This window comes from Watersipora subatra, chromosome 4, assembly GCF_963576615.1.
Source record: "Watersipora subatra chromosome 4, tzWatSuba1.1, whole genome shotgun sequence".
In the NCBI taxonomy this organism is placed as follows: Eukaryota; Metazoa; Bryozoa; class Gymnolaemata; order Cheilostomatida; family Watersiporidae; genus Watersipora; species Watersipora subatra.
Window position 1 is genome coordinate 13,520,982 of NC_088711.1, and position 25,301 is coordinate 13,546,282.

At 36.2% G+C, this 25,301-nt stretch overlaps 1 protein-coding gene across 1 annotated transcript; it reads left to right on the forward strand.

Annotated features, from left to right (window-relative positions):
- The first annotated feature begins 723 nt into the window (after positions 1–723).
- LOC137393941 (bifunctional 3'-5' exonuclease/ATP-dependent helicase WRN-like) lies at positions 724–24,773 on the forward strand. Its single transcript, XM_068080654.1, has 23 exons — positions 724–885; positions 1,020–1,067; positions 5,086–5,164; positions 5,375–5,453; positions 5,543–5,719; positions 5,895–6,052; positions 6,189–6,295; positions 6,697–6,803; positions 7,450–7,613; positions 7,939–8,103; positions 10,243–10,351; positions 10,446–10,547; positions 10,762–10,845; positions 11,191–11,275; positions 12,152–12,299; positions 15,069–15,312; positions 17,675–17,768; positions 18,184–18,302; positions 20,424–20,586; positions 22,115–22,207; positions 22,561–22,723; positions 23,962–24,097; positions 24,179–24,773. Exons 1-23 carry the CDS (start codon positions 724–726, stop codon positions 24,327–24,329), a joined length of 2,937 nt encoding a protein of 978 aa, XP_067936755.1. The 3' UTR covers positions 24,330–24,773.
- The last annotated feature ends 528 nt before the right edge of the window (positions 24,774–25,301 follow it).

The window sequence follows — 25,301 nt, forward strand, 5'->3', positions numbered from 1 at the left end:
GTAATTTCGAAATTGCTTTTGTGTGAAAAGCTATATGATAAACTGGCCCTATAGGATGCGTGTTATGATTTTCTTAATGGTAAAACAACCCGTTTCCTCTACCAGATATTTGGCTGATACTTGTTATTGCTGCAGTAGTGTTGCACCAATATAGGGTGTGGCTTGGGAGAATTGATTTGCAAAACTTCAATAAACCGAATGGTAGAAGCGAGTTAAAATCACTTTATTATAATCAAATCACTTTGCTTTAATAAATCTGTTTATTCCTAGCGTAATGCGAGTATGCGTAATTAATTGAGCTAAAAACCCATGGCGCCTATTAAAAGTAGGTAGTTTATTATAATATGCAATTAGCCAAAGTTTTACATCGTCGTTTAATTTTACTTTTACAGTGAAAGAGCAGCTAACTCCTCTTCAGATGACCGTTTACATCATGACTACAGATCCTATTTTTCATGAACAAATGCAAAATCATTCTTTTGTTATAGTCGATGGATGATCATGTCTAAGATTACCGTTCACTTTGTCGAACAGTCTGTAAAGGATATTTCATTAATAATCGACAAGATTCTTGTAACCACTGATATATTGTCAGAGCAACCGTCGGGCAGTACGGGGAAACTCAAGAAGAGTATCGGTACGGATCTTCGTGATGTCAAAACAAAACTAACACAAATCCTTATCAATGTGAGTTAAATTTTTCACTTTCTGCATCGTCAATGTATGGCGTCTTCGTTGTGTGTGCGAGTGCATTATGTATTGCTTGATGCATTTATTCAGTTGGAGAAAGAAGTTACGTTGGATGACAGTGAGATACAGCTTGCCAAGCAGCTCGCCGATGGCACAGATTCTCAAGGAACAGCCAGCCCGGTTGCAGCGATGGAGGTGTGTTCTAGAGTATTAAATAATATTCTTGTTAGACTCTAACATCTCATCAATTTTTTATCTTAAATAGGTTATAGGAATTGGATTGTGCTGTAAAGGGTGCCCAGCAGTAATATTATACATATCTCTTTTAGGGAGATCCCTTTGCTGAGGAGGATGAGTTAGATGAGTCATGTTTTGAGGTAAGTTAAGTCTATCTTTTTTTACTGGAAGCAATTTGTTACATAATGCTATCTGCAAAAACATGAAGCCACATAAAATAATTCAGTATTTCTAAAAAAGTTGTAACTTGTCAAAAAGATGTATAAATTATGATATCTCCATTATCTGTTTTTCATATTTAATAGTTCATAAAAACTGTTATCTTGGTTCAAATATATTACATTTTTAAATAATTCTGTCGGTAATAATCAATAATATTTAAATATATACTCTGACAAAAGTGAACAAAAGTCTTTGCACCGAAAATGTATTTTTATTTACCATATAACAACAGTTACCATTCTAACTTATAACAACAGTTACCATTCTAACTTATAACAACAGTTAGCATTCTAACTTATAACAACAGTTAGCATTCTAACTTATAACAACAGTTACCATTCTACATTGTAACTTATAACAACAGTTACCATTCTAACTTATAACAACAGTTACCATTCTAACTTTCAAACTTCATATCATGAGAAAAATGTTTTGTGCAGGTCAATTAAATTAAGAAACAAAACAACTATAAAAGGGTTTAGATATAAATGTGAAATAACTAGCAAGTAATAGCTAAATTAAGTTGGTTTTGCTACAGTTACAATATAAAATGGTTCAGTAATGATACAATTAATACGAACTTGGAAAACAAAATAAAAATCCTGAATATTTTGAATTGAATTAATAATATGTGAATAATAATAATGAATGAATAATAATCGTGTGTGCGTGTTTGTGTAAAAAGGTTACTGTTTCAGCTACTCATCAAAACTTTGAATACGACGATACTGGTACTTCTCGATACTGGTACCTCTCCATACTGGTACCTCTCTATACTGGTACCTCTCCATACTGGTACCTCTCCATACTGGTACCTCTCCATACTGGTACCTCTCCATACTGGTACCTCTCCATACTGGTACCTCTCCATACTGGTACCTCTCCATACTGGTACCTCTCCATACTGGTACCTCTCCATACTGGTACCTCTCCATACTGGTACCTCTCCATACTGGTACCTCTCCATACTGGTACCTCTCCATACTGGTACCTCTCCATACTGGTACCTCTCCATACTGGTACCTCTCCATACTGGTACCTCTCCATACTGGTACTTCTCCATACTGGTACCTCTCCATACTGGTACCTCTCCATACTGGTACCTCTCCATACTGGTACCTCTCCATACTGGTACCTCCCCATACTGGTACCTCTCCATACTGGTACCTCCCCATACTGGTACCTCTCCATACTGGTACCTCTCCATACTGGTACCTCTCCATACTGGTACCTCTCCATACTGGTACCTTTCCATACTGGTACCTTTCCATACTGGTACCTTTCCATACTGGTACCTCTCCATACTGGTACCTCTCCATACTGGTTTTAAAACTATATTAGATATATAACAGCTCACAGAAGGAATTGTTAGAGGGCATCATCAGCTAGATAAATACAACATGGGTAGACAAAGAGAGAGTGGACGTGTATCAAACATTAGCTGCCAACCTCAAACATTAGCTGCCAACCGCTACACTAGTTCACTACGCTATGGATCATTGGAATTTATGCCTCCTTTAATAACGAGCGCATTTCACCACAGCTTTGTCGTAGTTATAAACGAATCAACCACAAAGCACAGTTTAAGCACTACTATAGTTTCAGAAGTATTTAGCAGCATAATTCAAGTTGGCCACTGCACTAGCACTGTTAATGCATCATTGAGTTGGAGTCATTCTCACTCAGTGCTATGCAAGACTCCAGCGTTACATACTGTACATTCTATAGCTTACCAAAAGATGCACTCAACAATTGCTAAGATCGGTATTGATAAGATGTATACATAAACTTAGTAGTTTTAACTCTTGTACAAGTCTTTGTTTTTTCCATTTGTGACACCGCATGGCAATACCATTTTATTTATTGATTTATTTGTAACACCACATGTAAATTTTTTTTTTAATGGTTTTAGAACAATTTTGTATCAGATATATTTACATCTGATACAACATGGTTTCAGGTGAACAACTGCTCTGCACAATAGTTCATTTTCTCTCGAGGGCAACCTAATGTTTTATCAAGTATGCACATTTGCTTTACTTTTATATATAGAATTTCAAATAGAGAGATATATCTCTCTATTTGAAATTCTAGATATATTCTAATATTTAAATAGAGAGATATATCTCTCTATTTGAAATTCTAGATAAATTCTAATATTCAAATAGAGAGATATATCTCTCTATTTGAAATTCTAGATATATTCTAATATTCAAATAGAGAGATATATCTCTATTTGAAATTTTAGATATGAAAGTAAAGCAAATGGGTATAATTGATATGTTCATTAGGTGGCCCTCGAAAGAAATAATACTAATGCACTGAGCAGCTCTTTTCTTGGAACCGTGTTGTATCAGCAAGGTTCTGTGACTGCAGCGGTGCATTAATTGAAGTGGGAAATTGTGATAGCAATCTCTGCAATGGACTATAAAATGACCGATAGCGTAGCTTTTTTTTGTATTCAGTTGATTTTGTACTTTTATACAGTAAGATAAGTAAGTATCTATTGAGAGGCTATTGATCAGCTCTTTCTCTTACTCATGCCCAACTGAATCATCTTTAGAAATAGTTCAAGTATATTTTCAAAGTTGATCCAGTTTAACTTTCACCTAGTACCTCTATCAGAACCTGTGCATTTACTCATGGGTCTTTAAAGGTTGACTTGCAACAAAATTCACATTACAGTTATTTGGTATCAAAAGATTCACCATGTCTTACTCTGTTAAATGTTGTCTCTTAAATATGTGGAAATGTGATTATAAGCTCTTAAAAGCTCAAAAACGAAAAGCCGCCGTAGATTGGAATCTGTTTATTTATCTGACGTAGTCATTACAGTTTAGTTATTGTCTTGTCACGTGATGTTCTCACGTGAATTGAAAGGCCAATAAAAAGCTCAATATAAAACTTATCGTAGCACTAGTTTATGACAAACACTTCGCGTTTTACCGAAGACCCCGTATCAAATATAGATGCTCGCTACTTTACAGTTTTGTTTCAGCTTGATCAAATCATCAAGTCGTAATCTGATCATGTGACCCAATACTTCGCAAATAATTTTTGCAGCACTTTTCGATTATCACAGGTGACCAACAGGCTCGTCATGATTATCAGACAATGATATGTACTCCTTCGAGGTAAGGTTGAAAAATTAAATGAATTTTTAAGGTAAGTTATAAGATATCACTGATAAAAGTGACAGCATTACAATGATGATAAAACGGACGTGTAAGAACAATAGACATGGTTTTATTGAATGCGTGAAGTATATTTGTGAAAATATTTCGATGAATAAGGTTGCATGAAAATATAAGTAGAAACCATCTACCACAAGTACATCACGTTTGAGCCGTTTTGGAAAGCGAATCCAGACTATGGCGGTCTCGTGTGGCTGCGATTAACCGTTCATTTTTGAGCTTTTAAGAGCTTGTAATCACCTTTCCACATATTTGGCACCTACAACACAACAGAGTAAGACATGGTGAATCTTTTGATACCAAATAACTGTAATGTGAATTTTGTTGCAAGTCAACCTTTAAGGTAAAGTTTTTATTGATTGTTAGTCTTTGAAATTGTATTTTACCTAAAATTAATTTTTTTCATTTTTACATAGTTTTTATATAATGCAGTTGTTTTAATGCTGCATGTGAATTATCTGCAGCGTATAGCAAGGAGTTGCAGTAAGCTTTGGGGCTGTGGAACAAATTAAAACAAATTGCAGTGTATTCTAATAAGAATATGTGGTCCAACATACAAGCGTTGAAATTTTCAAAGAAGACATCCACTTAGTTTGTAAAACTTTTATTGCATTTACGTACTCATATTTTGGTGGCCAGCATTTAATGAATATTTGTATTGCTCAGAGAATTGTAAGAGAGGGCAACTCCCATCATTTAACCAAATATTGATACAAAATTGTGTATATTTGGCTATTTGCAGAGTCTGCTTGATGGAGAGGACATTCCCGCCTCTGATAATTCTCAGGAGAGCTTTAATGGGGATGTGACGGTTAACGATGGTAAGAACAATTAGGCATTGAATTCCTTAATATGTTGTTTGGCTGTACAATAGAATACTTGTATCTTTCCTTGATCAATTTTGTTGATGAACTATTTGTATGGTGAAGTTTTTGTAACCAAATCCTTAAGCTAAATGCATAAAGTGATGGCCACATGTTGTCATTGTGTTCTACTCTCGAGGTGATGTTTATCACGATGTTTACTTTTAGAGGTACTTGAAATGGAAGAAGTGGACAAGAAATATTTGGATGTTCTTAAGAAGTATTTTGGATTTGCCAATTTTAAACCGTAGGTTGTCCTCAAAGTATTTATCTTTAGTAACATCGCGGATGTATATACTCAGCTGTCGTCTTACATTTCCTTTCTTCTATGAACAGAATGCAATGGAAGATTATAGATGAATTGATGAATAACAAGAAGGACCAGCTGGTTGTCATGGCCACAGGCTACGGAAAAAGTCTCTGTTACCAGTATAGTTCTGTGTATTCCGGAAAAGTGACTGTTGTTATTTCTCCTCTCCTTTCTCTGATGGAAGATCAGGTTCTTTCTTTAATGTATGTAGGAATTCGTTAGGTCCAACTGCTACATATAACAACTCACATTTCTGCGGTTTGTGCATTGTTTTTGAAGTATATTATCCTTCACATCTGCAAGGATTTTCCAGTTTGTATAGAAATGTCGCAATATGCTCAGCTGTGTGAAACGTATTCAAGCTTCATGAATGTGCAGGACATCTGGTGTGTCTGCGTGTCAACTCAGCTCTACCCAGACTGACAACACCGCCATACAATCTGATATACTGGCTGGTCGGTATCGCTTAGTATACATGACACCTGAAAGAATTGACTTGGATGTGGCCTTCGTTGCAAACATACACAGATCCGTAGGTCAGTTCTTCATTATCAGTACTTATGCTTATAAGATAGTTGGATGACTTGCTGATAGCTATTATTTACATTCCAAAACATTGTAGTGTTACTTCTATGATTTGGATACTCCGATTGCCCATGCGGATTTTTACAGGGCTGGATCTTATAGCTATAGATGAGGCACATTGCGTGTCTCAGTGGGGCCATGACTTTCGACCTGCCTATCGGACTCTGTGTAAACTCAAGCAAGAGCTGCCACAGGTTGGTGCTGCCAACCGCATGTATCTCATGCATCATTTATTAAACATTTTAAGGCGAATCAGGCTACCAGTAAGATTGTAAGTACATAAAATAATAGTTAGCCTTTTTAGTGCCATGTTTTGGTGTTGCAGTGCTGCAATTTCTTCTTTATAGTGCCGACGATATTTACAGTTTGTGTGACGTAAAACACTCTGACTTTGTAATTTAGGAATAAGTTTCTTTTCTGGTTTTTCATATGTTGAAGTGGATTCTTGAAGTTAACTAATCACTTGCTGTTTTGCACAAAAGCTATTCTGATTTATTTCTGAATGTGTCATCGTTGCTGGAGAGAAGATGACTCCAAATTCCTTCTCATTGTTAAGCTTTCTATTGCTGTTGATTGAGTTATTTGTGTTCTTCAGGTGCCTGTATTGGCCTTAACGGCCACAGCCACCCCTCCTGTGCGCAAAGACATCTGCAAAGCCCTGAAGCTAAATAAACCAATAGTCACTTGTACAGGATTTGATAGGTATCTATTACTTTAAAACTCTGCCCTTTTTGTACCTACGTAGTTTACATTAGGTGACTAATATTAGAGTCTGGAATTTAGTGTATGTATTTTAACATTTCTGGCACGCTCTATGGCCTATGTCCTCAGAAAATCTTGTCCTTTTTTGAGTCATGATATTGGTATCTTAGCCACTTTGTTCAGACTTATGGTCAGTCATCACAAAAGCTTGTTCTGCAAAAGTATCAGGTAGTCTGCCTAAATAGATTCAACAGACTTCTGACTGCCTGTTCTGATAACATCTACTTCAGTATCTGGACATCGTCAGCCTTCATAACAAGCCTCAGGAACATGGAATCGGCTGCCTTCCAAAATCTGGAAGTCAAAAGCACTAATATACTTAAAATGGTCTTTAAGCGGCACCTGTAGTCAAGACTGGAGTAGTCCGTGCGTCGTTGGACTGTCCCCATTTTCTTTTAAATTGCAGCGATTTTTCATCCATGTCAGCCAAACCCTGCCTACTGCTTGCCAACTGAACCCTGCACCTCGATGACACTTTCATCAATGATTTTTGATGGTGTATGTTTTTACAATCATCTTACTTGCTGACCAAATTAAATTTAGCTCAATTGTAATACCTCACTTCATAGACTCTATTGCCTTTTAGACCTAACTTGTACTTATCTGTCACAACGAAGTCACCAAGTATGGCCAATGACCTGCGGTCTGTTATGAAAGCCTCCAGTTTAAACAAATACAGCTTTGATGGATCGACAGTCATTTACTGCCCAACCAGGAAGCAAGTGGAGAGTTGCCAGTCTGTCTTACAAGGTTTAGTTACTCTTCCTATATTGGTTCATGACATGCTCTGCTTATAGAAACTCCCACAGGCAGGTCAAGTTATAACACTGATGCATTTTTAGCACTTCATATAAAATGTTTTCTTAATTTTTTGGATTGGAATAACCACTTACCTTCCAATGTCATCAATATTAATCTTTAGTGCCTGATGTCTTCTGCAGTGACAATCGTGCATGTTTTCTGTTTGTTTTTGCTCATTAACCATGTGACGGTATACAGATTTTACCAACTTATGTCAAAAACTCAACATCTTGTTATTATTTGCTATATTATCAGAGATATTTCATGATTTCAGTAATGGGTGTCGAATGTCAGCTCTATCACGCTGGCATGCCTTACAATCAAAGGAGAAAGGCCCACAAGGATTTTGTGAATGACAAGATTCAAGTGATTATAGCTACGGTCGCTTTTGGAATGGGCATTGACAAGCCTGATGTTAGGAGGGTTATTCACTATGGTGGTATGTCAGCTGTTAAACGTGTCTATACAGTAATCATATACAGCATATGGTGGTATGTCAGCTGTTACACAAGTCTATACAGTAATCATATACAGCAGTATCTTGTTTTCGGTATTAATCGGACCGGAGCCATCCGCAAAAAGTTAGAATCTGCGAAATAACAACTCGAACACATATTTAATAAAGTTTTTTTTTTCAGTATTCCCCTTTTTTTGAAAGTTTGTTAGACAATTTTGAAGGTCAAGGACATTTAAGAGGTATGATGAAGGGTGTCACAAGCATGCTGTACTTTTATACTTTATAAAACATTATAAGTAAACTATGAACTGTGATGACTACTATCCGAATGATGCCTGCTGAGGTCTGCAATGATGTCTCGCGGGTTCAGTTTTATATTTATTATTTTCTTAGATTTCTAATTTTTTATTGAATAATATTCACCTACTAAAGTCGCAAAAGCCGAACTGCGAAGTGGCGAGGAATCGCTGTACATATAGTGTTGATGTTACTCTCATGTTTATCAAATCGGATATTCTATACTGAATGAACACTCACTTCTGTTGCTAGTATTATTATTGTTATCATTATTATGGCGTGTATTACAACATCAAATAGAGAATAGAAAACTAAATATAAAATAATTGCGTTATTTTTAAATGTCATTTAGACAAAAATTATTACCTTACAAAAACGTTTTAAAATTTGGAAGCATATCGGGTAAGTATGAAATCATTCTTTCCCGATATGCTGAGTTTACATGTAAATAGAAGTGGCATATGAAGTCTACATTTTCATTTGTACAATGAATAATCTATCACTGTTCACCTCTTAGTTTTTCTCAAGTATTTAGAGTATTTCCTGATCGGTAAGATGATAAATACCTCACTTTTACTTGTCACTGACCCCCATAGAATGTCTATGCAAACCACGGCTAGTAGAAAGGAGATAACCTGAAAATATGGCATCTGATTTTTCATCTCAATTTACTTAATACTTAAGTAATAAATTTTTATTATTATACATTCAATGAGTAGTGAATTTATCTCACTTTAATATAACAAATTATATTTTTACACGAGTTTTGACTGCAATGAAGATTGTTTTCTGCAATTGATAGTAATTGTGTGACTTGACATGATGGCTACTATTCATCACAAAACGTTTTGAACATTTTTAACAAAAGTAAGCTATTTTAACTTAGAAACAGAGGTTGCGATTGTTGTTGGACTTTTGAAAAGGTAGTCAACGTTTATGCCTGGATAGAGGAAGGCCAAACAATATTGATGATTAATACTTGATAAGTTTGAGATGCACAATAACATCAAACTGCCAACTTTTGCTTTTAAGTTTTGCAAAAGTTTATTAGTTTGGAATTTACAGTCAACATGACTATAATAATTTTCTATGAAAGGAAGTAAAATGGGGAGAAAGATGTGAGGAATTTTAAGAGTGACAAGGTCTAAACGAACTAGGACTGTTTAGAACGGAAGGCACAAGGATAAAAGAGGCAATTATGTTGCTAGCAATAGTTATTAACAAAACAGCAAGCAATGAATCTTGATAAACCCCGAGTTATATTAACTGATCAGTCTAAGAAAGAGTTTTGCCATCTCTTTGTATTAAAGCTCCAAATATCAATAGTATCAATGGTGAAGATTCACACATTGAGGGGCTTTAATAACCTCACATTATCATCGTTCTACGTACCTGTTACACCTCACATGCTTTACGCAAGAGCCTCTCATGTAATAAACAAGATTATACTTTTATTGTATATATTACTGAAGCTTATTTGTAACGCAAAAGTAATGCTGCTAAAAACTTAAAACAAATAACTCCAGCACAATTACAAATAAATCTTTAGCATCAGACTTAAAAATCTACTGAATTGATGAGATAAATCTAGAAGTCAATAATTTATCTATGGTTACTTGGTCATTGCTCAGCATGTGCCGACAACTTCAGTGCTTATGTAGTTTTCAGCTGGTTGTTATATTCTCATTTATTATGTTATTGATTAATAACTTATTGCACAGATTATATTATTATTGGTTCCTATGGTTTCACTTTTTTACTGCTAGCAGATACTGCCTTGTGTAGTACTCTTGCTGAAACTAGTAGGTCTGAAATGGGTTTTAGCACCGAAGGACATTGAATCATACTACCAGGAAATAGGTAGGGCTGGCAGAGATGGCAACAGCAGCGAGTGCATCACATTCTATTCACAGTCGGATTTCAACACAAGCAGGTGAATTTATGTAATAATAACAGCTTACACTAGTATTTGGTTGCATACAAAACTGTAACGGTTGGGCATTTAAGCATGAATAATATGTTTGCAGATATTTTTTAAAAGAGATTAAAGATAAGATATTTTTGAAGCACAAAATAGACATGCTGAGGAAGATGGAAGCCTACCTCTCCACAACATCTTGTCGAAGAAGGTACGGGTTTTTTTTAGCAATAATTTACGATTTTTTGGTATAATAGCTTTATTAACAAAAAGTAACGATTTGTGGAGCAGTCATCTTACAAAGAAACTGAGGCTATATTGCGCACTTAATGTCTATAACCATTCATAGAAATACTGTTTAAAATGTTCAACAACTCTATACATTTCGTATGGTATTAAATTAAAGACGAGGCTTAATGTTGTAGAGAGATAATCGAGCATTTTGAAGACAAAGTGGTTGCTGCCAATGTGGGTGGGACAGAGCAGTGCTGTGACAACTGTCGAAGGAGGTGAATACGATAGCTTTGTCATTTTATGTTGGCTTCATATGAGAACACAACCAACCTTGTTGTAGTGTATCTCCATTTATATTTTGTAAGGCTTGAATATGATCAGCATGTCGATACTATCACTCGTGTGAGGTCGGCTGGTAATATATCGGCTGAGACTGAGACATAATAATAATAGGTAATATGTCGGCTGAGACGTATCAGGGTTGCTAAAGATAGATATTATTGCATCTACAGATGAAACCTCTAGCTCTGTGTAACTAAATAACTGTTATTTTTAATTGTACATTATGTAACTAGGCAGACTACATGTGAATTCTTTCATTATAAGTTGAATTTCTCTAGTCTAGCCCGGGGTGGAGAGCCAGAGGATAGTTCAGCCAAGCTGGATGTTGGTGATGATGCACTGATCTTTCTCAAAGCTACGCAGGTGTGTTCTGTACCTTAATCTATGCTAGTGGTTGGTATAGTTTGTTGAGTGCGTGTGAGGGGTGCGTGTGAATGGGACGTGTGAGGGTAGCCTGTCTTGACAAACTGCTGTTTTTTGCGGAGTTGTCCCCCGTCGAGCAGGCGAGCAACAACAGCTTGTCATAAGATGTACTGCACCTGATGCATCAGCTGCATTTATAAGGAGTTGATCTCTTCCGTCTATGCGGCTTGGCTGCGATTTTATGTCGGTCGCTCCATTGGTAATCATAACGGATTTCACGGAAAAATTTATATAGAAAAATTAAGATAGAACGTTTACTTAGCGACCCGTCTCTGCAGTAAACTTTAGTAGAATTTGAGAACATAGGCAACAACAGCGACTAAACATGTTGTTATTTGTGCTCTCAGTCAGTTTCATTTTTGTATCAGTCAGTTTTATTTGTTCTTATTGATTTTATTTTAAGTTTATTTTATTCTTAAACTCTACTAACGTGTACAACAGAGACTGGTCTTTGGTTAAACGTTGTAATCTTGTTTTTTTCTACATAATTTTTTTGCGTGAAATCCGTTATGATTACCAATGGAGCGACCGACATAATATCGCGGCCAAGCCGGGTAGACGGAAAAGAACAACTCCCTATAAGTGCAGCTGATGCATCAGGTGCAGTACGTCTTGTGGCAAGCTGTTGTTGCTCGCCCGCTCGACGGGGGACAACTTCGCAAAAACAACAGTTTGTCAAGACATGCTAGTGTGAGGGGTGCGTGTGTGTGGTGCGTGTGTGTGGTGCGTGTGTGTGGTGCGTGTAAGTGGTGGGTGTGAGTGGTGCATGTGAGTGGTGCGTGTGAGTGTGTAATACATAATATTCTTCTCTTGCAGACATGTGCTAGATTTGGCATGGTCACTGTCTGTGGTTTCATAATTGGCTCAAAGAATAAGACGTTTACTTCAAAGTATTCCTTTCTGACAGAGAGGCCTGGATATGGGCAGGGTTCAAGCAAGTCAGAAGGGTACTGGAAGGCTTTAGGTAAGTGTTTTGTTATACCTTAAGCTCATTTTGTATTCTCATTTCAGCCATATTTTATGGCTCATTCTCCTCTGGTAATACACAGGCATGTTTTTGATTCAATTGTTCAGCATTTGAACTGCTTGATAGTTGTCTAATTAGGGTTCATTGAAACCAGTGTGTTTTGAGTTTCTGATTAGTATTAGCGATGTTCTGTCGATCATTGACTGATGATATAATACATCTGTCCAGTTACAAAAGATAGCATGGGTTTATTGTAACTGTATATCAAATCTGGAGAAACTGTGATGATCTTAGTGATGTTTGTGTACATCATGAGAAGAGGTATGTTTGTGATGGTCTGAACTTAATGTTAAGTCTGAAGTCTGAAAATAATGTAGTTGTCATTGAGACTGTGGAAGGTAATGTAGTTGCCATTGAGACTGTGGAAGGTAATGTAGTTACCATTGAGACTGTGGAAGGTAATGTAGTTGTCATTGAGACTGTGGAAGGTAATGTAGTTGTCATTGAGACTGTGGAAGGTAATGTAGTTGCCATTGAGACTGTGGAAGGTAATGTACTTGTCATTGGTTGTTTCTTTTTCAATGAATTTGACTAACATCGGATTGAATGAGCACTTTATAATCATTACACATCTTGATCTCTCATAGCGCACTGGACTGAAAGCATGCGTGTTTTGACTAATTGATATTAACTGGACATACAGGCAAACACTTGATTTTATATATACAGGTAGATTTACAAGATGAATTCCAGGTGTTGCTCGGCATATAAAGGTTTTAGCACAGAAACTTAATTTTTATTTAACATAAATGACATTTACCATTCTAAATGTAACTATTAAACTTCATATTATGAAAAAAGTGTTTTGTGCAGCTCAAATAAATTTAGCGAAAAAATAAAACAAGTATTAGGTTGTTCAAATGTGAAATATGGTAATTAGCAAGTAATGGCTAGATAAATTCAGTTTTGCCACAATGAAAAATTATTTGATAGTGATATAATTAATAAAAACAGCAAACAAAATAAAAATTATGAATGTGTTGCTTTATTAATACACATTGAGTACATAGAAGTGTGTGTATGAAAAGGGCTACTGTTCCACCAGAAGCTACCCATCAAAATTTTGAATAAAAGATACTGGTACCTCTCGATACTGGTACAAACGTAAATAATCAGATTTAGGATTGTAACGGTGTTATGTGTGGTTGTGGAGAAATTATGTTATGCATAATTAATCCGAATTCACACACAACATCAGTGTTGAATTTGCTTGTCATATTATTCTATTTTGACTATGTTTAGTTTGTGCACTTTTGCTTAGCTTGTGGGAACTAATTTAATTATTGCTGGTTCAGGTATAGTGAAGGTGTTAAACTATTGTAAGCAATACTAATATCTACCAGTCAAACTTACTTCTTTATTCTATAAGTCAAACAATGAAATACACAACCAACAAAATTCTAAAACAATAATATTAATGACAAACAATAAGAAGAGCTAATAAAAATTACATCCTTACTCAAACGGTCGTCTATACTTGTTGATCAGTCCTGTACAGCGGTGAGTTTCGACAGTCAAACGAGAGTCGTGAGAGGCCATAGGTAGAGAGTGTCAGCAGTTGAGATAGTGGTGTAGAAGAGGCTCAGCTGATGAAGGGGAAGGAGGCTCCATCAGTAAAGAAAAGAGAGAGAGGCTCCTCAGCAGGCGGATGGGAAAGCGTCCAAGAAGGCCCTCGAGAAGAGAGAGAGAGAGCCAGTGCTCATGTTAGAGCAGGAGATAGAGATGGGGATAGAGATGCTAAGTCATTGGAGCTGTTCTCTTTTATAGATGCTCAGCATGTGGGATGGTTAGCCTGTGGGTGTAGGTTTAGTGTTAAGGTTCAATGCTTTCTGTCAGGCGTGTGAAGATATCTTGTTTGCGTAAGGCTTCAGCTGGTACACATGGTGTCCGCATGTAGAATGGAGCTTGTGACTTACTCCTGGTGTCTAGGTCATGTTTGACATTGGCAGATCTGTATGTGACTCATTTGACTTGTCTCTAATGTTTCTCTGGTGGCTTTTTGATGATGGTGGTTGGTAGGTTTAATTGCTTCGACTTCCCTTTGGCATATTCTCCATCTGGTGTTGACGCAATTTCTATGATTGGTTTCTTCTAAATTTGAAGTTTCTAATTTGCTTTTGACATTTTCTAATTATTGAATCTTTTAATGTCCTTGGGCGTCTTGCTGCTTGTATGTATTATATGCTTATTTTGTGGTCTGGCTACATTCCATGTTGGTATCTTGTTTTCGCCGTATCTCCATACAACAACGGTACATGGGAAAATTACAAATTTTAAAAAAAGGTATTGGATTTTGAAATGACTTTTAGAAAACTTTCAAAAGAAAAACAAACGCAAAGGGTAACCTTAATTAATAATAAAAAGTACATATTTATCGTGTTCATTCTCAATTAGAAGTACATGTAGATAAAACGTGTAAAATTATAAGAACGGCTTCGCTTAGTGGTTACGATGCTTGGTAGTAGACATGATTTGAATGTCGCCAATTTAATTCCAGTGACGAACGATCATTTGTTTATAGATTTAATCCTTATAACTGGACATAGCGATGACAAAAATGGACAAACATTGAGACTTGTCTATATAAATTGATTGATGTAGCAGCATGTTTGGTATAAATCTAATGAAAAGTCAATCTGTAGTTGATTAAGATTTTAGCTAAATCTGGGATACTACATGATTTTAAACTCTAGATTGCATTCGCAGGTCGGCAGCTGCTGTTAATGAAATTGTTGGAAGAGACTCCAGTACCGAGTGGTTTTGGGACAACAATCGCTGTGAGCCCTCCAGGCAGCAAGTGGATGGAGATTAACAGGCTAAATCCTTTGCTAGAGATAACTCCTAGTGCAGCCCTAGCTCCTTTTCTCAAATACACCAAAGTTGTTTCTAAGGTCGATAATGTCTACGTACCGGTGGTCACAGTCGTCTCTGCCAACCAGCCACATTCCACGTTAGTTGAATCAATAAGCTACATTATCCTGTTATAGAGCATTTGTTGGTACGTTCTGCTGTTGATATCTACAGCCGCTAGCTTGAACCAAGTTTTACTAAAGATTTTTGCTGAAAACTACTTCATACCTTCCAGGGTTTAAGATGTCTTTCAATTTAGTGCTAAGTAATTATAATACAAATTTTCTTGATTATTAAACAGTTAAGTTATCGTTAATTATTGAAGTTTCAATTAATTTTAAATTCAATTAAATTTCAAGTAATTTAACATAGCAAACAATGAAAAGATAAGCGACACGATATTATCGAGATGAATACAATTCAAAAAGTTATGTTGGATTTGATACTACTAGACAATGCTTAAGAAGGCAATGCAACAAGACTTTCTGTTGAGAAAAGCGCAATATGGCTCTCTCTTTGTTTTTAGCTCAACATGTTAATCTCATTCAATATTCAGACCAAATACCATTTGTTACTGCTCTGTTTACTTCCCTAATAGAATGAGATAAAGCATTTACCTTGGAGGAGTTGGCTAACGGTAACATATGCTGTAGGGTAAAGTGAGGGAGAGAGGTTTGGGAGAAGAGAGGCGAACGAATGTCAGCGACAATTACTGATACAAACTTGAAAAAAAAGAGAAAAACTTGAAAAAACGTGCGCTTCAAATCAAAAATAGTTTTTTATTGCATTTAATTTTTTATGTGATTTTTTTCATTCTAACGTTAGAGATGAATGCTTGGTTGTTCTTGTAACTTACATTTTCTATGCGTAACAAACCAACTCTCTGTTTTCAAGAAACCTCGCGTCTTAAATATCTCATGTGCAGAGGCGCTCGTATATAAAGATATCACTTAATATTTAGCATATTATAATATATAATATATATTTATATAAATAATATCATATTTATGAAGAGAAAATATATATTTATAGCAAATATATTTATGAAGAGCACTCAGTTTATTAAAAAGCGCTTTAGTCCTTGTGTTATTCCCACTGGAGGAGTTACACTGAATCATAAATAGCAACACTTTGTAAAGCCCATTGCTCAAATCTTTTATTCTCAATTTTTTTTTCCCATTTGTGCCATGTTTCTTTGTATCATGGGTCATAATATACATTTACCCTTGAGTAGATGGCTAATGGTAGTGTATGTGTTGTGGTAAATTGAGGGGGGAGATGGCTAATGGTAGTGTATGTGTTGTGGTAAGTTGAGGGGGGAGATGGCTAATGGTAGTGTATGTGTTGTGGTAAGTTGAGGGGGGAGATGGCTAATGGTAGTGTATGTGTTGTGGTAAGTTGAGGGGGGAGATGGCTAATGGTAGTGTATGTGTTGTGGTAAGTTGAGGGGGGAGATGGCTAATGGTAGTGTATGTGTTGTGGTAAGTTGAGGGGGGAGATGGCTAATGGTAGTGTATGTGTTGTGGTAAGTTGAGGGGGGAGATGGCTAATGGTAGTGTATGTGTTGTGGTAAGTTGAGGGGGGAGATGGCTAATGGTAGTGTATGTGTTGTGGTAAGTTGAGGGGGGAGATGGCTAATGGTAGTGTATGTGTTGTGGTAAGTTGAGGGGGGAGATGGCTAATGGTAGTGTATGTGTTGTGGTAAGTTGAGGGGGGAGATGGCTAATGGTAGTGTATGTGTTGTGGTAAGTTGAGGGGGGAGATGGCTAATGGTAGTGTATGTGTTGTGGTAAGTTGAGGGGGGAGAGGTTTAGGGAAAGGGAAGGAATGTAAGAGACTTTAGGTACGATACAAAAGTGAAAAAAAACCTAAATTTGCTTCAACAGGATGTTCCAGATTTTACATAGTCAATTAAGTTATTTCTAGATCATCGATAGTATTTCTTGTGTTTTTTATTACATTCAAGTCAATTTTTAGAGAATTTTGTGAATCTGTTATTGCTTGGAAAAAAAAAGTTTTTTCAAATGTCTCCCCTCTTACGAAGAAAGGCTTTGATTGCTGAAAGACATTTTATGACTAGCCTAACTTGTGATTAGCTGCTGCTTTGGGTAGCATATATGCGGGATATATAGCATATATCCGTATATGCGGTAGTTGGTCCTCTATTTTGATGTATATTTGGTCATCTAACTTTGACATATTCAACGTTTTAGCTTTTTTCATCGGCTACACCCTTCTCCCCAACTAGGAGTCTGCTATACCAATGTGTCTCTATCATTTCTAGCTGGACATAAATAGTCACGCTACATTTTTTTATAAATTGAGCTGGTCCGAATTAGCTGCTGTTTTAGGTTTTACTAAATAATGTAGACTGGGTGAAGCCTATTTAGTGTGCTATATGATATTAATCAATGTGATACCTTCTGTTATACATATGTTGTGATCTGGTGTTTTACTGACAGAATATTACCAAAAATCAAACAGAGGAACTTTATACACTCGATACGGCTCTTGGACACTCCTCTGGCTGATTCAACTGAGGATGCAGCCAAAGTGGTGAGTCTGTTAGTGTGTTGTTCTGACATGGTGGTAAGTCTGTTATTGTGTTGTACAGCCATAGTGGTTTGTCTGTTATTGTGTTGTACAGCCATAGTGGTTTGTCTGTTAGTGTGTTGTACAGCCATAGTGGTGAGCCTGTTAGTGTGATGTACAACCATAGTGGTGAGTCTGTTAGTGTGATGTACAGCCATAGTGGTGATTCTGTTAGTGTGATGTACGATGATAGTGGTAGGAATGTTAATGCCATGTAAACCCATGGCGGTGAGTATATTAGTGTGTCATGCATAAATTTTAGAACTCTTCTCCATGGAAGTGCAATACATGTACTGTCTATCATTCAGTATAGTTGAGTTACACACACGGTGTTTTGCCAGCAGGGTGTGGCCTATGACTATGAAAACTTTTGTTCTAGAATAAACTCTATGATGAACTGCTTGCATACAGAACAAGAATAAGTGAAGAATCCGAAGTAGGACTTTCTACTTACATGATAGCTACTAACAAAAACTTGCTTGACATGGCCAAATACAGGTATGCCTTATAAATGTTGTACCTCACCGCACTATAACTCCTATAGGATCGCTTAACAAGTTGACATAACTCTATGATAGCATAATGCGTTCAAGGTAACACAACTCCTGTAGCAAAACTTTCAAGAGGAAGTCATCTTTGAATCAAGCTAAACGATGCTAATGGAGTATCTGTGAATCTAGCATTGTCGGATAAATTTATTTCTACTTACTAGTTCAATCAATTGCTATGCTATGTGGATGTCTTTGAGCAAAGCTGGAAACCGGCATTGTTTATGGGATCTGCAGGTTAACAAATTGATATTATTATATTGACATTCTAATAAAATTAATTTATACCATGACTATTAGATCTGTTGAGCTATAAAGCTGCGCTTATCCACCCATTATCTCTTTTACTTGTGTGAGTATTACTTGTCATATAAGGGCTAGGATCATTAACAACTAATCACACACCTGGATCATACTATTACTTGAATCCTTATGAAAACAAGCAGTTTATTTTGAAGTTAATTTAGGTGCTAAGGCGGTGTGCGCATTGTGTACTTCTTAACTAGAGGTGGTTTCAAGGTTTGTAAAGTAAAGACAACTCTACTACTATAGAGTTGTTTAGTTATAGCGTGTAGTCATAAAGTGTGACTGGTTTAATAAACATATAGACCCTAAGACCTCTATTTTGACGCCATGGTGCTCTATTTTTCAACCCTTCCCCTATAGTGGCGGTCAAATAGAGGTATTTTTCAAATGGCTCGTCAGAATTTTGGGAAGAGCAATATAACATTTTACAGGTGAAGCGAATGTCGCCTAAATTTTGAACTCTTCTTCGGGTGGAGCGACAACCCTTTTGGATGTAATAAATTTGTGAACTTACCTTAGATCTCTAAATAAATATGCATTGGGAATCAGAGAAATATCTTTACCAGTTTATATCTATTGCATAGTGCAAGATAATGTAGTGGAAGGTATTGGGCAGTCAGTAAAAAATGTTAGTTTCATCTCTAGTTGCATACAATTAACCTGCAATGATATTATAGCCTGTGCCCTGCTGTGCAATTTGTTATAGCTTTCAATTTTTTATTGCATTCTAAATTTGAAGGCATATTTTTATTTTATAACTATATTTAACAACATTGCATAAAGGCCCATTGCATTCATTGATATGTTTGCTACAGCTTGCAGCAAAAACTGACTTTTTATGTGCAATAGAAGAGAAGTTATGAGTGTCAATCTATTGTAAGCCGAGTTGAGATATCTGTAAGGATGCTATCAAATGATATGTATAAATCTGCAAGTTTATAAGTTATATAATAATCTATCAAAAGGTACAAATATATGTTCATGAACAAGTGACATAAATGAACCATACTTACAATACATGCAGAAACAAAATTAGCATTATTGAAACAAAAATATTTCCATCGTTTGCTAGGCCAATTGCGTTCTGATTGTTGCTTTCGATGAAACTAACATTTTCTACTGACTGCCCAATACCTTCCACAATGTCTTCTGACCCAAGCTTTTTTTTTGCACTGCTGAACTAGTCGATATTACTGTCTAAACAATTTTTAGCAGAGCAAACCTTTTACGCGTTGCATTTCGCACAAATGCAACACGTTAAAGTTTGGCTCGCTAAGCACAACTTTTAACCTAAAACTAGTTGTTCATATAACATTGTAAATGTAAACTGTTTTTCACATAAGTCGAGGTATCAAGACCACATTAATTAAACATGGATTTACTATTAGCCTGATACGGTCACTAATTATTTTTATGTTGTTGCTTTCAAAGTTTTAACTAAAAAACTAAAAAGCTTTGTAGTTGGAAATTGGATTTCGATACGAACAGAAAGAGCAAAAGAATTGTTATTGATGTAACACAGTCATTACTAGTACGATTTTGTGGACAGTTTTTTACTGATCACCTTCTATTATGGGTTCGTAAAGATCAAAAAATGTCAAAGTGGCAGTCAAATGAATGTGGCGGTCAAATGAAAGTGGCGTTCAATTAAAGGGTGGTGCTCAATTTTGTAACCTTTTTCCTATAGTGGCAGTCAAATAGAGGTGGCATTCAAATAAAGGTGGTATTCAAATAGAGGTTTTATGGTATATACAACTTGTTGTAGGCCTACAAACTTGGATAACCTGCTCAAAATTGACAGTCTTCCTAAGAAACGGGCAGAGTTGCTAGAAGACAAAGTGTTCACACTCATCAAAGAGTTTGCCGAGTCCAATGGCCTGGCCACAGATGTATTCGAAGTTAAATCCACTCAAGCTACCTTTTTAGAGGTTAGTTCTGGCTCCATATTGAGCCGAGCTATAGCTTGGCGACATTACACAAGTGCAAATAAATAGTTTGTGGTTGCAGGAAATAGCGATTCTTCATAACAGCATATTTCAATACCTCATCAATATCTTTTCTTATACTCTACATGTCTCTACTTTCAAGCATTTTTGTATATCTGTGGTCTTCAATCTTAAATATTGACCATTGCAAATCTTATTTTTCAGATAACATGAAAAACTTCACATTATATGTTTATATGATGTGGTCATGCACTAAGTGATGTCGAAATTCAACATAAGCCGGTGTTCTATAAATAAATAGCCTGATTCCTATACGCTCTTGAAATTTAGTGGCGTATTTGGTAACTTCATTTTTATACATAAAAATGATGTATCTGTTCGTGTTATGCTATCCAGATTGTTAGAAATTATTTTAATACGAGGTCTGACCCAAAAGTTCCCGGAATGGAGTTGTATACTCGAGCATATTCACACGATGGAAAAACCCATTGCAGGGTTGGCTGGGAAACACCTCTGGAGTGTTGTCACAAAATTTCAGGTTGCTATGACAATGCGTTCTCATGTGAGCTAACGATATGTCAAGGTCTGTTCGGTGCTTCCGTCTTTTTTTTAACAAATTTATCGTCATGCTTAATCAATCGGAACAGCGTATTTGCATTAAATTTTGTGCGAAATTAGGGAAAATAAGTACTCAAACAGTTGAAATGTTAACTATTGCTTTCGAAGATGCTGGTCTATAAAACCACAAATTTTTAAGTGGTACAAACGTTTTTGTGAAGGTAGAGACAGCACTGAAGATGACGCGAGGTCTGGCAGACCAGCGTCGGCAAGAACCTGCTCGTAAATTGACAGTGTGAGGTCACTAGTCATGCCAGATCGACGTTTAACCATTAGAGATATCTTGAGAGACTGGACTTAGTTTTGGAACTGTTCAAAAAGTTTTAACTGACAATTTAAACAATTTTTTAACAAATTAAACGAGTCGCAGCAAAGTTCGTGCCAAGCTTGCTGACTGATGACCAAAACGCGCTCAGGATGCACGCTTGCAACGATTTTAAGGAAGCTTTCAAGAATGATCAAAACTTTATTTTAAAGGTCGTAATATCCTTGTTTTTCCTAATTTCACACAAAATTTAATGCAAATGCGCTGTTCTGGTTTATTAGACATGATGATAAATTTTTTTTTTAAACAGACGGAAGCACCGAACAGACCTTGACATATCGTTAGCTCACATGAGAACGCATTGTCATAGCAACCTGAAATTTTGTGACAACACTCCAGAGGTGTTTCCCAGCCAACCCTGTAATGGGTTTTTCCATCGTGTGAATATGCACAAGTATACAACTCCATTCCGAGAACTTTTGGATCAGACCTCGTATGTTCATTTTTACCTACATACAAAAAGGTATCTCTCTCAAATAGTTGGTGTTGATAAATCCGCATTGGCATAGTGTAAGTTCAGGATCATTGGAAATCGTTTCTTTTTATGAAGATGCATGTTCATTACAGAGTCTTTCAGACGTGCAAACGTCAGCATTGTGGACTCTGAAGGACAGTCCCCGAAATACATACCTACTTTACCAGGGAGAACTTAAATCCTTGGTAAGCTATATCTTGCTCTAGCTTTTAACAGCATTTGATTATGTAGCTGTATTCATTGTACACTGTTGCTGGCTAGAGTTCAACAGTCTACCCCATAGACCTATTAACTATACATATATACTAACTATACTATTAACTATTAAAGTATAGTTAATAGGTCTATGGTCTACCCTCTCCCTGAACATGCCTGAGACTATCACTCTGTATATGAACCAAATCCATGCTCACACATTCTCATCGTCAGACTTCTAAATAATTTGGGAATGTATTTACAATCTTATATTGCCATATGGTTGTAGGTGTGTTTTGAAGCAAATCATCCATCATGTTCTTCCTTTACGGTTTCTTTGCAGGAGGAAGTGGCTCGAGCTCGAGGTTTCAAATCTTCGACTGTAGTCAGTCATCTCTGTGAGGCTATTGAAGCGGGACTTCCTGTAGACGTGAGACGACTCGGCCTGACCTCAACCACCCAAAAGCTAGTCAGCGATGCCATTAGGGCGTCTCCAGTTAATAGTGGTGTGTAATAATATCGCTTCCTATAGGTCATGCTTGTGATCTCATAGCTATCTGCCATCTCATTGCTATTAAAGATGATTTAGACACAGTATTTTAGTAGGTTTTATCACAAGTTATTGCTGTTTTTCTATCACTTGAGACTGTTTTTGATGCTTGAAGTGATTTAACTGCCAGGATGTTTCAAGATCTAAATCGATAAAACTTGATCACGATTAAAACACTCAGGAAGGATATAAAAATAAAAAGCATGCAAAGAAAACGTCACTAGTTGTGCGGCTGCCTGTCTCTTGTTATTGATATCGACTACTAGGTCTACCTGTTTACAGATTTCATCAAGTTGAATCGTGATGTCTTAGCTTTATATCGATATAGTTTTATATCGATATAGTTTTATATCGATATAGTTTTATATCGATATAGTTTTATATCGATATAGTTTTATATCGATATCATTTTCATTTGCATCACTTCAATCAATGGTGTAAGTCTATCTTCAAGGCTAGAACGCTGCCCTATAATAGTTCAATAGACCAGGATGCATACTTGCCAAGTCTCGCGGTTTGGCCGAAACCCTCCAGTTTTTTAAGTCAGTCTCCCTTTTGCACAAAATCTCCCGTTTTCCTCCTTCGATAAAAGTAGTGGTTTAATTTTTTTACTTGCCGTTTTCCTTTTGTTTACTAGTTGTGAGCCCTCATCATCACACAAAGTTAGCAACAATGAAACAGATCGCTATTAAACCGTATGTTTGCCATAAAACCTGGGCTATTTAGATTTAGCAACATTGATGTCTAACGATTTGCTCTACAGTTTTTCATCAATAAACAAAGACTATACATGGAGCTGTGACATATCGTTGACAAACAACCATGACCTCACATTGATAGTAGAGTACCTGAACATTAAAAAAAATTGTGCAAGGGCCCCTCCTATGTAGGTACCAATGAAGAAAAAAAAACTTCACAAAGAAATCTAGGCTTCAGATTCAACTGCTACATTTGCCATCAATCTCACGCTTATTTCTCCACTACTTGGCAAGTATGCCAGGATGTTAGTTTGCTAATCTATAGGCTTCTGAAGAAGCTATGCAGGCTATTAGCTGAGGCATAGTTGAATAACTGCATAGTTGGCTCTTTTAGAACAATTTTAGATTCTATAGTTGAATCTATTATATTTTATCATGCTATTATTTTTAACCATGCTGACTTCATCTAACCTTGTCCCGAATTTTATTTCTACAGATATATCTAGAATAACTCCCATCAAGGAGAACCTTCCAGACTATGTGACCTATGACCAGATCAAGCTGACCTTGGCTATTCTCAAATACGAGTTCTGTGTAGACATACAGACAGAGTCTGACACTAATGGTCACAGGTGAGCATTACTCCCAAGTACATACTTTCTGAGAGTCACTTCTTTGCTGCCATTCATTGAGAACACATTCTTTTCTTTTAGTACTCTACAATCACAATCTCAGAGCCACCCTTTAAGGAAAGATGAACCTAGTTCCGCAAACAAACGCTCATTACCAATATGGCTATCAGCCAAGGCAGCACCCAAATATGGTCAACAGTCAGTTGCGAAAAAGAAGAAATCTGTTTTCTAAATTATATATATGTTTCTAGAATGTCTGTAGTCTGTTTCCGGAGCACTACAGTGGGCTTCAATGATGATTTTTAACAAGTTTTACCCAAACTTGTGTTCTACTTGTCCATTGAATGTTAATCACAGTTAACTTGTCATAGCACTTATTGTATATATTTGTACGTTTTTGATCTAAATACAATTGGCTGTTGGAGTATATTGTTCTATAAAACTCTTTCATCTTCATACGCTTGTTTTGATCATTCATATAAGTTGCTGTTGATAAAAATAAGTTTATTATAAAAAAAATTTTCATTGTGTGTTTGATGAACTAGTCATGAATGTTCTTCTCACTGGAATGTTTTATGACATCAATTGCATTTTGTAATAATTTTTATCCTCAAAAACTTGCTTAATTGCGATTTTGAAGAAACTATCAGAGAAAGGTTTAGAAACCTGCATTAGCCTGGGTACTTTAGATATTGTGATTGGTTTTAAAGTATTTAATATATACATTGATAAATAGTACTGATTCAAACCTGATCTAAAGTACATGTACTTGTCTTGTAAACAGCGGTTTGATCTTTAGAAAGACCACCGTATGTGGCAGAAAGCGTAGCCTATCATTAATTACCTTTTTTATCAACAGTCCAGAGTAGTTTTCTCTGGCAAAATAAAATCCTTTATCATTTGAAAGCGCGTTTCACGTATTGGACTTAGGGTTGCCAAATTGATGAACAAAAATACAGGACATATTGTGGCTGATAGTGGGTTCTGTATTTGAAAGTGTATAGTGTCTTGTATGTAGTTATATGGTAATTGCTTGATATGGTGACATGATATATATACTAATATAATAATGATATACATGCATATAATGCTGTACGGTAGTGTATATTAGACCTTACTTAGTATGCATTGCCTCTTCTTCTTTTCAGTCTTACAATATTTTGTTGATTGTCTAAACTTCTTAAGCAATGCATTATCTTTTAAT

Coding starts and splice junctions, on each gene's coding strand:
- LOC137393941 (XM_068080654.1), top strand. CDS start 724: ATGGCGTCTTCGTTGTGTGTGCGAGTGCATTATGTATTGCTTGATGCA. Junction 10,548..10,761: donor ACAACATCTTGTCGAAGAAG/GTACGGGTTTTT, acceptor TTAATGTTGTAG/AGAGATAATCGAGCATTTTG. Junction 24,098..24,178: donor TCTGACACTAATGGTCACAG/GTGAGCATTACT, acceptor CTTTTCTTTTAG/TACTCTACAATCACAATCTC.